The sequence below is a fragment of the Amborella trichopoda genome, chromosome 5 (assembly GCF_054954075.1).
Source record: "Amborella trichopoda isolate Santa Cruz 75 chromosome 5, AtrichopodaSantaCruz75HAP2 v2.0, whole genome shotgun sequence".
Taxonomy (NCBI): Eukaryota; Viridiplantae; Streptophyta; class Magnoliopsida; order Amborellales; family Amborellaceae; genus Amborella; species Amborella trichopoda.
This window is the reverse complement of record NC_142340.1, coordinates 6,703,898-6,716,549: the sequence shown is the minus strand read 5'-3', so window position 1 is coordinate 6,716,549 and position 12,652 is coordinate 6,703,898. Positions and strand designations below refer to the sequence as shown.

Sequence of the window (12,652 nt, the reverse complement as noted above, 5' to 3'; positions counted from 1 at the left end):
ACTCCTAGATCCTGTACATGCAATTTATCATATAGAAGATGGTACTACAATTCCTTGATCCAAGATTGGATTGAAGATAGAGTTCAGTAATAATTCAAGAAAATGGCGAACGATGGACTCAGAAACAGAAAAGGGCATGATTTGGAAATATTGAGTAAAAAAGCACTGGCAACAGGCATTTCCCAAAGCAATGGGAAAATAGTTAGAAGACTCTAGGCTAAATTTGCAAAATGTTTTATCCTGATTGTCCCAACTATGCAAGGGAAGCACACGGACAATGCAATGGAAAATTGGTAGGGCTGCAAGAAGAGAGTGGAAATAAATGGGAAATTGTGTCAAAAACACAGAAAGATGTCCATGATAAAAAAGGGAGATATGTTGAGGAACACCAGGTGTTAATTAAGTATACCAGCTTTTACCATATTCAGGAGCAATAGAAAAAAATCAGGTTTATCTCTCTCTTGAAAGAATCTCTATCCAGAACCGTTGGACAACTATTATAAGTTGGAAAACCCTAAATCTCATCTACATCTGAATTTTAAAAGCATTTGGCCAACGTTTGAAAGCCAAGGCGGCAGTCTAACTAGACAAACCATGTGTAAGACTCTAACTCGATGAACCCCAGAGAAACAAATCTACCTCAATTCACGCATCAATTAACCTTCAATAGCATATCAAATACAAATTCATGGTGGATTAAATAGAGAATAGCCTGCCGCAGAAAAGATAAATCAGCAATCATAATAGGTGAAATAATCATCAAAGACAATGAAAAGACATTAGACGTGTATGTTCCACTTGATTGAAAATCTCATATAGAAATCTTAACAGTTAAACAACATTTTCAGTAACCCAAGAGTAATAATTGATCAATCAAACATAATCTGTAATTTTCGTATAAGTTAATTTAAGTAGGAGACTAGAAAGCCCTTAATATACCATGAAAAATGCATGAGCACGAAGTACATGATGGCGAGAATTTCTGTCCTAGCCAAAAAAAAAGGGTGTATGTAATACTAGTGCCAGTTTTCAACTAGGAAATATGAAGGGAAAGGAAGCATGGACAAAGCATGCAGTACTTACGATTTTGTCATTGATATTATTCCCTGAAGAACACCAGCATTGCCACCCAGAACTGGAAGTAGTGCGAATAATAAGCCAACAGCACAATCCTGGTTGGCAAATACAGCTTCATCACACAAGAGCGAAATTGGGCAAACAAATCTGGATCAAAAATGCCAAATGTACCCTATGCTTGAGAATGCACCCATATTAGAATTGTTTCAAGAACAAAAGGAAACCATATAAATCCAAAATATAAGTGCATCATGCAAAATATCATATACTTAGATAATACAACAAACACCATAAGCAGGAAACAAAGAAGGAATTTCCACAGTGTAGAATGGAGCTAGATACCTGAAGGATCAGGGTTCCCATAGTAACTTGACCATGTAGAGAATTGACACTGTTCCTCTCCATTAGAAACTTCAAAACCTGCATAAACAATAAATGGCTTCTAAGTCAAAAGGAAGAATTTTCCAGGCGTATGTCAAATGATATTCCCGAAAATGTATGAAACAAGCAAGACCAACAAGAAACCAAATGAGCAATCACTGGCATCAAGCACTTGAAATTAATCTCGAAAGTATTTAAAATGTTTAGGCACTCCTAATATTATAAATCTGGATGATCCCCAACAAGATTATGAATAATGTAAGTACTGTGTAGGGATAAGTGCATGCAACCCACAATGCACGCACGCACACACACACGGCGTATATAGCTAAGTCAATAGAGATCACGATTGATAAACGTAAATCCTAAAGCTGTAGTATAACTTGAGAATTCAGGTCAATCATGTAAATCAGATTGGAAATTGATTCCTTCATGAGAGGTAAGGCAATCCTCGATCTACACTGAGTCACGAACTAATTTTGGTCACCACAAATTTAAAAATGCCATATACTCTAAGATTGCCTCCTGTTGCTATTGAGAGACCATTTCTTCACGTGGAGACCAACATATGCTATTTATGATCAGCTTACCATAAATAAAAATACCAAAAATTCCTTTAAGCATTACAGTTCAAACTACAAGGAAGCCAAAAGATGGTTTTGATGAAGGTCACTGTATTAAAATAAAATGAGGCCAGATTTCCCTCATTATTGTGGAACTGTTGTATTTCCCAGTGGCAGCCATTTGCTATGGCAAGATTCAAGCTTAATCGGAAGATGATAACCACCCACTATTTCTTGAACCATGGAATACACAACTTGGAATGGCCCAATATGCAGTTGGCAGACTATATGGCTCCAATAGTAATACACGATAGCATCCTAAAACCCACATGAATGTGAAAAGTTCAATGACATTGGATAGCTGGTAAGCAAGGACCCAAGTAATGTCCAAATGAGAATTTTCAAGTGTCAAAAGGCCAATGCAATAGTGAGGGCCCATGTCTAGACATGGTTTAGGGCACAAGAACCCATGCGTATGAAAATACGACACTTTTTTCCTTTGTGTCTGATAGATCAAGCTCAAGGTCATCCTTTGAGAGTTCTAAAATGTAACTTTTTTCTGTAAAAAAAAAAAAAAAAAAGGTAAGGGTATACTAATCCACATTATCATACCACACATATCGTAAGAGATATATCACATAGGTTACTGAATCTCTAGTGAAATCAGAACTAATCTGGAAATCAAGCTTATTCAGACACATCCAGGCCACCTCAATTCTTATTATTTGCACTAAAGAAATTCTACAATATCAAGAAACTTTGGACCACAACCTAGAGGTCAAGATAAAAAGTGAACCACACACTGGAATTGCATTATATTTGTTGATCTAATGAAACCCCTTAAGAAAAGCAGTAGGAATACAAAAAGGAAGTTACATGAAAGACATTTTTAAATGTTTGCCTACAAGCATGCCCACAAATACATTTAACATGTGGATTATACCTTCAAGCCAATGGCTTCACCATATACTAGAGTAGCATCACTTTATAATCATAAACTACATAAAGTTTCAAAATAAAATCAAATGCAAAAAAAAAAAAAAAAGCTAGACCATCATAGAAATCAGTGAGCTTTGTATAAGGTTGCCTCCTTGTATTATAAAAGTAATGCACGCCTCTAAAATTTGTTTCCATCTCTAGTTATAAAATTAAAAAATAGCACAAATCAAAGCAGATCAACAAACACTTGAACATCTTGAAAGTAGCGGTCAAGATAACTTGTTACAGATGCACTATTTTTTGGACTTGGAATTCTTTTTTTCCTTCATGTCCATACATCTTGAGGTCGAGATGCTCAAATAGACGGTTCTCCAATGCCGAAACACTCTCTTACATAGGGTTTTTTTCGGTGCACCTTATTTCAATAGTATAAGGTTGCAACCTTATATAAGCCTTTTCCTATATAAATTACATGCTCTCATAGAGATTTTCACTTGTATAGTCCAAACAACTGAAACTAACCATCCTTTAAATTTTTAACGTTACTTCGATCTATTCTAAGATAAACATACTATTGAAAGTAACAAGCAAGATCAAATAAACTACCACAGCTGTAGAGGACATTGACAAGAAGGTGCCAACAAATACCCCTTCCGAAGCCTTCCCACCACATACCTGTGCAAAGCATACAGATTAATACACTTACAAAGATAACCAAATATTTAACGGAAGATATTTATGGTTACAAAAGAAAAAATCATATACTGAAGATATGATGTCCACATTTTCCTGTAACATATGCTGTTTAGCTTCGAAGGAACAAATCAAGCATCTTATAATGAACAGTAAAATTAGAAATTTCAAATTCAAATGATGATATGAATTCGACATTTTTCTGTAACATATGTTGTTTAGCTTCGAAGGAACAAATCAAGCATCTTATAATGAGCAGTAAAATTAGAAATTTCAAATTCAAATGATGAAATAATTCAAATCCATGAAGCATGGCCAATGAAACGGGCATTCATGTTTGACACAAGTCAAAAAGTGCCTTGCAAGGGGAAAAAAAAGAGCCAACATGATGGCACAAACGTTGAATTCAACAAGAACAGAAAAATATCACATGCGTGCGCACACACAGACACACACACACACATGCGCACATGGCGAGCTCAATGGTCATTTAACCAGTTTCCTGAACTCACCTTTCTATTCTAACTCCCCTTTTGTCTTGGACAAGCACACTCCCAATTTTTTTTTAGATGAATTATGCATTACAATTCACAGGGGTATTTTTAGAAATTTAGAATTGTTTAGGGATATTTTAGAGTCTTCAATGTCTACTTGGGTTTCAAGTTAATTTTAGGGTTTCATAGGCTCATAAAAACTTGGATGTCAAATTTTGGAAGGCTTATGTTATTTGGAATAAATCATAGTTTATGGAAGAAGGAAGCTCTTCTTCTCTTGGCTTGATTTACAGCCATGATTTTTCTCCTTTATTGCTGATTTATTTGCTTAAGGATCGGGAAAAAGAGTGGATTTAATTTCCCACCTTTCCTTCTTGCGTCAAGTTTACTCCGATTATACTAAGAGGTCTAAACGTTAAACTTCAAAGTTCAAATTCGTTTTAGGGAATCTCTACTGAAACAATGTTCCGACCAGATCATAGTCCACCCCCTTTCATTTCCCTCATAGTTGCCAGGATAACCCAACATAGGTGATGATCGTGCTCCGGAGTCTCGCACCCGGGCTCTGAGAAAGGGGTCTTCTAGAGATGTCAATTTTAAAATTTTGGGAATTTTGGGGTCTCGACCCTCACTACTAAGGATCTTGATTCCCACTATTGGGGATCACAATTACAACCTTAAAGACTAAGATAACACCCAAACTAGTGATTTCTTAATTTATAGCCAGCTAGCAACACAATTTTACTTTTAAAATAGCTGCATTGCTTGTTGGCTATAAATAAAGAGATCCCTACTTCAACGATATATGTAGTCCTAGATTGCACATACTCTTTAACATTTCGAGCAATGGGTTACGCCGCTGACAGTCAATGATCTTTTATCTTCAGACCCTACTTCTCACTGGCCGAAGCCTAGACGAATCCTTCGAAAGGCTGCCGTGGCGGCCAACGTTTGGGTTATCTGTAAAGAAAGAAATTCCAGGATATTCCAAGGCCTTACTACCCAAGGTCCAACACTATTCCACAAGGTTACATCCCTAGTAACTTTTTGGGCATCCAACCAGCGGATCTTTTTGAGGTTCTCAGCAAATACTTTCCTAAGCCAATGGGAAACATCCTGCACCACTGTCCATAGAAGGCGCAAAAATCTCACAACTGGCAACCACCCTCAGAAGGAGTTATAAAGCTTAACTTCGATGGTTGCTCTCTGGGGAACCCCGGTCATGCAGGTGCGGGAGGTGTCTTCAGAGACCACCATTGAACAATCTTGTTTACCTACTCCGAGTATCTTGGCTTTCAAGATTCAGTATGCTGAAGCAATGGCCCTTCTGTTGGGCATAAAAAGCTTCAATCACTCTTGGGGGCAATACCTTATAGTGGAGGGAGACGCTCATAGTATTATATCATGGGTGACCTGGAGATCAACTCCTCCATGGTATCTCGCTTCGATTTTTGATGAGATCGCATACATCTGCAGGGATATGGTCGTCTTATGAATGCATACCTCGAGGACGTCAAACGCTTTAGCCGATCTCTTGGCAAAGGACGGGGCTAGGGCCCAAGTTGAAGACCAAACCCGATCCATCTCCTTTTTTGCTTTGGACCACAGAGGGTACACGCAGTAGTAGATCTCTTTGTAAAGGAGTAAATTATAAGCCCATTTTTTGTAATCTCATTGTAAATCTATTGTAATCGGGTAAATCTATAAGCCCATTTTTGAATAGGTGCGACTGACCTATTTTTTACTGAGAGCCCTGTCTAGTGGGGACTCTCGGAATTTAACCAATATGTACTCCAACTCTTTATAACAATACAAATGTTAACTTCTATCAAAAAAAAAAAAACGTTTGGAGCAAGATCCCCAAAAGGTTAGGATCAAGATACCCCATAGATTGGGATCTCGAACCATACTGTTTGGGATCTAGATGACTAACATATGCACTGTATGGACAGCGCTCTTAACCATAGGGATCTTCTGGGATTTTACGATTCCTCGTCTCTGATCTTGATCCCGCTTTCGATCCCAACAAGTAGACATTTCTCTTTCTCCCCTAGTTCTCTGTTTCTTCTAATTCTCCTCCCTCTCTCTCTGAGATCCTTTCTCTTCTCCCCTGTTGTTCTCAAGAATGCAGGATCTGAGAAAATAAGGGCCCTATAGCCCAGATGGATTTCTCTTGGCCTTTTAGGAAGATTTCTGGAAATTAGAAGAAGATGAGATAGAGAAGATGCTAAATACTACTAGGAGAATGAATCCTGCTTTCCTAAGTCCGATTCCAAATTTTGATACCAAAATTTGGTGGAGCGAAGGATATCAGAGATTTGAAACCCATTGGTCTTACCAAGGGATTGTATAAAATTAAACCCAAGATCTCAGCAATCAGAGTCCTGACTCCAGACTAAGAGAAGCTCTTGGGAACACGATACCCTGTCCACAGAGTGCTCTCATGATAGGAAGGCAGATTGTAGATGGTGCCTCGATCATGAGTGTATAGAGCTCAACGTAAAGAAAAGAGCCAGATGTAACATGAAACTCAATTTAGAAAAAGCATATAATCAAGTGGAATGAGAAGTACATGATACAATTATGTAATCATGGTTACGGTGGAAAATGGTATCGGTGGATCAAAGGATGTGTGTTCACTGCTACAATCTGAATCCTAATCAATGGCAAACCTTGTGCTTTCCTACCTCGCATGAGAGGTATTCACAGATAATCCCCTTTACCTGTCTCTGTTGGCCATTGTCACAGAGCCCCTCAGTAAGATGATCAGCAGGGTGTATGCTTCTGAGAACCTCTGAGGATTTCATGCTGATATGGGGGGTAAGACCATATCACATTTGCAGTTTGTGGATGGTTGAGACAACATTGAAGACATTGGGCAAACAATTGGATGGAGAACAAGGAGTGCTAATGTAAATATCTGTGTATTAGTAAACCATGTAAGGCATTCCTCTGGGAAAGTGTTGTGGAAAGATTTGGAAGAAAATTGGCTTCTTGGAAAAGCAGTTAATAACCTTTAGTGGGGCAAATAACACCGATCAAAGCAACACTATCAAACGTTTCCTTATGTTATATATCCACTATTCAGAATGCCAATGCCATAGTCTGAAAGCTTGAGCAGCTTCAAACTATTTTCTTTGGAAGGACCCTCAAAAGAACACAAGTTCTATATAATCAAACGGGAACAGATCTGTAGACCAAGAAACACAGGGGATAGTGAATTAGAAGGTTATATATGATTGTAGCTTTGCTCTACAGGGAAATGGTTACAGAGAATTTTATTTTATGTTTTAGTCAAATATTCCCTCAAAACAAAAGAAAATGATTACAGAGATCCTCAAAAAAGCAAGAGCTGTTGTTGAAAGCAATGCAAGAGTGGTTCACGCCAGTTTGGTGGGAGTGAAGAAAATATAAAGACCTACCCAAGTTTCAGGAGAATGGAAAATGATTGCTGCAGCATGTGATCAATTTTCAAGGTTGCTAAATTTAAACTTGGCAATGACTGAAATATATTTTTCTAGAAAGACCTATGAACTACTCAGGAAGGAGAACGTATGTATACTGATGGAATTCCTCAGGTTGAAACCCTCAATTAACAAATTAGAGGAGCGAACTTCAACTGAATACTCTCTCTCAGAGAAAATGAGATCTTCTGGAACCCTGATAACAGTGGGGCAAGTGTTCAGGGAAATATTTATATTTAAACCTCATGCATATAACAAAAAAAAGCATGGAATTGCCTACACAACCACGAGCCCAAGCATCTGTGTGGCTAGCCATCCTTGACAGAAAGCATTAAAGAAGTGGATCATTTCGGCAATGTCAAAGATACACAATGGCGAGATATTGCATGGAGCTTTAGACCAAGAAGTGTCCAAGTGGCTCATTGGCGACCACCAATTGTAGAGAAAATTTAAACTGAGTTTGGATGGAAGTTCTATTGGAAATCTAGGACAGGCTGGAAATAGGAGCTGACTTGGGTTGTCATAACAGGAATATTAGTTCTCCATAGTCAGACCCAGTAAGAATATGTGATTCCAAAAACGCTGAAGCTTGAGCACCGCTGACTGGTATGCACGTCCTATTCAGTATAACGGACCTTAGCGGAGGTGGTAGGGGACCTAAAAGATGTCATAGCGGAGGCCAAAAAATAATCTACTTATTCTTGGAAACTAGCTGCTCTTGTTTGCTTGACACACATGGCAAACCCATATGGAAATTAGAAACTGGAGGATGGTTATTTGGGCATCACCCGGAGTGGGGGTTCACAGTCAAAGGACAGCTCACTAACGGCAAATGTGTGAGATTGTCAACCCCAACAGGAATCCAGTGTTGTGCATGCCGAAAAACAGTCCAAGATATTCGAAAATGGTGGAAGTGCCGCCAAATAAATGCAATTAGGGACCAAATTCTTCGGTTCCTCATTTTGCAAGATAAAGGACCCCCTCAAATAGACAATTTTGGAGTCAATTGTGAGTGACCTAGATCTCCTGCAGAACATGTAATAAAGGACAATGATTAAAGGTGATGAAAACGGATGCAAACTGACCCCGAATTGAGCCTAATGGTAGTCTTTGATACCCCAAGATGTCCAAAAATCCACAGCCCAAAACGACATCGGATGGAGAAGATATAACGAAAACAATTTCTGGCAGTAGTCCACAGGCTATGGAGTACATCAAAGGGGTAAAATTATAAAGGAGGCCCTAGAAGTTAGAGCCCAACAGACCCAAGATTCACATGCATGATAGTAAATGGCCAAAAAACCTTAACCCCAAAATTTTGTATAATTTTAACACCGTTCGGCAATGTTTACTGAAGATTTACTGCTGTTGCATAGTATTGAAAAATAAACATATCATCAAAGAAATTGGGTCAAAATTCTACAACATTGCACATATTTTGGCGAACTTCTCTTTCCAATTTCTCCCAGACCCCATGGAATCTTAAGCTGAAATTCGACTATGCTATTCTTCTTGACATGATCTTTCGATCGATATATATTTCGTGTCCAGTCTTGGAAAGTGGTGAAAACCTAAAGATAAGTTTGGTCATTTTCATGATCATGCAAATCCCAGGCCACATGAAGTGTAAGCGGTTTTTATCAACTTCTCCCAATCCGGGAGAAATTTAATAATAAGATTTGATAGGTTACGATCGTAACTCAATAAGCTATCCAATGGCATAGGGAAAGTCACGGTCAAGGCATGGATTGGGGTACGTTTGAAGGAGAAATTTTATCTGATTTTAACGTGTTGCTGATTTTCATGGTTTTCGTAGTTCAAGAGGCCATAACGAACCTATTGGCGAGCCCTTTGATTCCATGGCCTCGGAATAAAGAATTACATTGAGGAACAGGCAGGGCGAGACAAGAAATCTGTACGGAAGATACATAAAGCTCAATTTTACAAAACCATCACAAAAAGGACTCAGAAATCCACCAAACCTCAGAATATTTTAATCAAATTGGATGCAAATTGACTTTCTCACCGTGATCTACAATTTGGTGTTGATAGATAGCTCGTTTTGTTGTAGAAAGTCATTAACGCCCCATATCAAAGGTATGGGTTGGGGATTAACACTTAGGGAACTTTTGTTCGGATTTTGGAAATTGTTGACCTCCAATTTTTGGCCTTTTAGGTTTGGACGGGACAAAGAAGTGACTTTCGACCCATCAATAGTTTAAAATTTTGATGATACACCCATGTTATCTATATAAAGGCCACACTGTTTTCAAGGATTGGAGTTCATTTGTATAGTTTACGGTATAGAGATATTTTAGAGAGAAAAAGAGAGACATCTTAGAGAGAAAAACCCTAGCCTAGAGACTGGAAAGAGAAACTCCCCAATAGAGATAAAGTAAGTTGTAAAGAGAAACTCCTAGAGAGAGAAATCCTAGCTTTATCTCCAGGCTCCCCAAGTTCTATAGAGAGAAACTCCACCTCCATCAAATCCCAAGCAAGGCATATCTCAAAATCAACCCAAAGCTAGCAAGAGAGAGAACATCCAGGCTTCTTGTATACAAATATCCAAGTAGTCTAAGAGGCTCCCAAACCGACCAGGGAGATTATGAACCCACCAAGTTTGTAAGCATTACTTGCTTAATTGAAAGATCTGTTTTCTTGTACTTGCATGCTTTTATTTTGAAGTCAATTTTATATGAGTATTGACGCATGCAATCACACACACGGAAATGTGCATACAGCTATATTCCATCAGATTTTTTAGTGATGTACAGACCGAGACTCATTGGCAGACTCTTTTGCAAAATAATGGGAACAAAGGAAAGGTATCACATAAATAAACCCCAGATCCGCCTCTAGGTGCATTAGTATTTTGTATCATGATACAATTCTGTCCATTTTGTTACACACATACGACTAAGAAATAAAATGAGAAACATTATATGAAAGGGGAAATTTATCAAAAAGTACCCAAGAAATGAAATATTTAACATCTCACCAGTACAAGTCACCATCAAGGGACACATAATCATAGGTAGGATTAGTAGATATTTGAGTAGTGGTTTGATAAATGGGTGACATTTTATAGCTCATCTCTTGGGTGCTTTTTGATCAATTTCCTTTAGAAAAGACAACTGCTTAATCCAATGCTGATTTACCAAGCTAATATAATTGGATAATATCTGATAGCATAGTTATATAAATATCGTAATATTAATAACTAGAACTGTATTTATAATAACAAGAGTCACCAAAAACGTCAAGGTGTGAGATGCTTGTCAGATACCAATACCACCAGACAGAGAAGTGTACGGGTAAGGTAAAGTGAAAGATAGGAGTAGAAAACAAAAACCTAGAATTTCTCATGTCCAAAGCCAAGTAAATCAATACATAGCAAAAAACAAAGTATAACCAAGTCCTAAATGCATGTGTTCAACTAAACAGAAATTAGTTAAAATTTACCGAGACAGTAATGCCACACAAGCACATAAAAAGAAAGATTTGGAGCAAGCCCCCAATTACAGCAACAGCTCGAACAAGTCGAAGCTGCAGAAGGAAAATAAAACCTAGTCATAACCCCAAAGCACATTGGAACAAGAGGGACATTATTGAAATAAAAAGATCTTGCATTGCATGAATTTGGAAAATTTTGAAGAGGTCTTATCCAAAAGAAAATATACTATAAAGATTATTAAGATGCCACGGTATTTAGGGTCTTCACCATCCATTGGATGAAAGAGAGAGGATGGGAGCCACCATTCAAGTCATAACTCTTTTTGGTGGGTTACACTTTCATCACCATCCAACATGTCAATGGATAAAGTAACCCAAAATGTATGGTTTCCATAATCCTAGATTTTCCCAAAGTAAAAAGAAGGGGAGTTGTGCCTTATAACAAAGTTGTTCTACCTTTGTCATGGAGAACTCAAGACCCAAAGCAAATAGAAGAAATATTACGCCAAATTGTGCAACTGTCTCAACCTATATTAGAAAATATTGAAACAGAACAGGAAGAAATATTAAGTCATGATTTAGATATAATACAAGGCATAGAAACCCAAAACAAACGCAAACATGCTACAACCCCATGGACTATAGGCACCACATTAATCCATCACTAAATGGTGGAGAGAAAATGAGCAACAAATAACTTACTTGCACCATCTCACTAACAAAGCTCAAACCACCAGGCCCAATAATAGATCCTGCCAGTAAATATCCTGTAATAACCTGAAAGATTTCAAACCAGATGATTTCACTGCCTTGAAGATGTTCATTCGATTAGAACCTGAGTAATAATAAGGTTTTAATAGCACCAAAGCTAATATATCATAAAACGTTTATTATGGAAAGACAAAAATAACTCCTCTCGGTAAGTTAGACAAAATCGTTTTTCTCAAGACATATATCAAACTCATCAACAAATCAAATTTCCAGTGGACAAGTTATGTTCAAAGTCCAAACCGGCTGTCCCATGCAAGCAAAGACAATCCCTCCAATTGCTGCAGAGACTGTGACCACTACCAAGTCCGATATCAACCTGAAAATACAGTAGCAACAGTGAGCAAGAGCCAAATGAGTGTCACAAAGAATTCCAAGTAAGGCCAAAACCAGTATGTTTACCTGAGGTCTAATTTTAGCACAGGAAATTTTGACTTGGGATTTGACATTACAAATACATTGTCCTGAAAAGACAATTACCACTATACTTATCAAAAAATAGAAGAGAGAGTGTTTGGTTACTCTTTATGTGTGGATAACCACTCCCAAGACAAGCTAGATCAAGCCAGTAATACATTCAAAAAGGTACAGCACACTTATTTTAATCCAGGTACTTGAACAAACCATTTTATCTATCAAGGTAGGCGTATCTTCTCCTCTGTTCTCATCATCCAACTTAAAAAATTGAAAAGACCTAGTGAGACAGCCATATAAGCACGTAAGAAACCCATTTAACAGGATGAATTTCCACAAGGAACTTAAGTTCAGATGTGAAGAAGTTGCAATTGAGGTCTAAAAAACACTACTACTATTGAAAAAT

At 37.8% G+C, this 12,652-nt stretch overlaps 1 protein-coding gene across 10 annotated transcripts in view; it reads right to left on the bottom strand.

Moving 5' to 3' along the window:
* Positions 1-12,652, bottom strand: part of KEA4 (K+ efflux antiporter 4) — a 52,597-nt gene that overhangs the window by 24,165 nt on the left and 15,780 nt on the right. For 3 of the 10 annotated variants that reach the window (XR_016055803.1, XM_006853724.4, XM_020673121.2), the window contains exons 4-12: positions 12,457-12,526; positions 12,235-12,296; positions 12,076-12,151; positions 11,767-11,841; positions 11,521-11,592; positions 11,074-11,157; positions 3,567-3,635; positions 1,420-1,497; positions 1,084-1,172 (exon numbers count right to left, since the gene is read on the bottom strand). Coding sequence is in view for 3 of the 10 variants with exons in the window: in XM_006853724.4 (XP_006853786.2) it covers positions 1,084-1,172; positions 1,420-1,497; positions 3,567-3,635; positions 11,074-11,157; positions 11,521-11,592; positions 11,767-11,841; positions 12,076-12,151; positions 12,235-12,296; positions 12,457-12,526 (675 nt within the window). In the remaining 7 variants the exon portion in view is untranslated. Of the gene's footprint in view, positions 1-639; positions 713-1,083; positions 1,250-1,419; positions 1,498-3,566; positions 3,636-11,073; positions 11,158-11,520; positions 11,593-11,766; positions 11,842-12,075; positions 12,152-12,234; positions 12,297-12,456; positions 12,527-12,652 lie in introns of all 10 variants that reach the window. The other 7 variants (XR_016055804.1, XR_016055805.1, XR_016055808.1 and 4 more) reach the window with 5 other exon arrangements.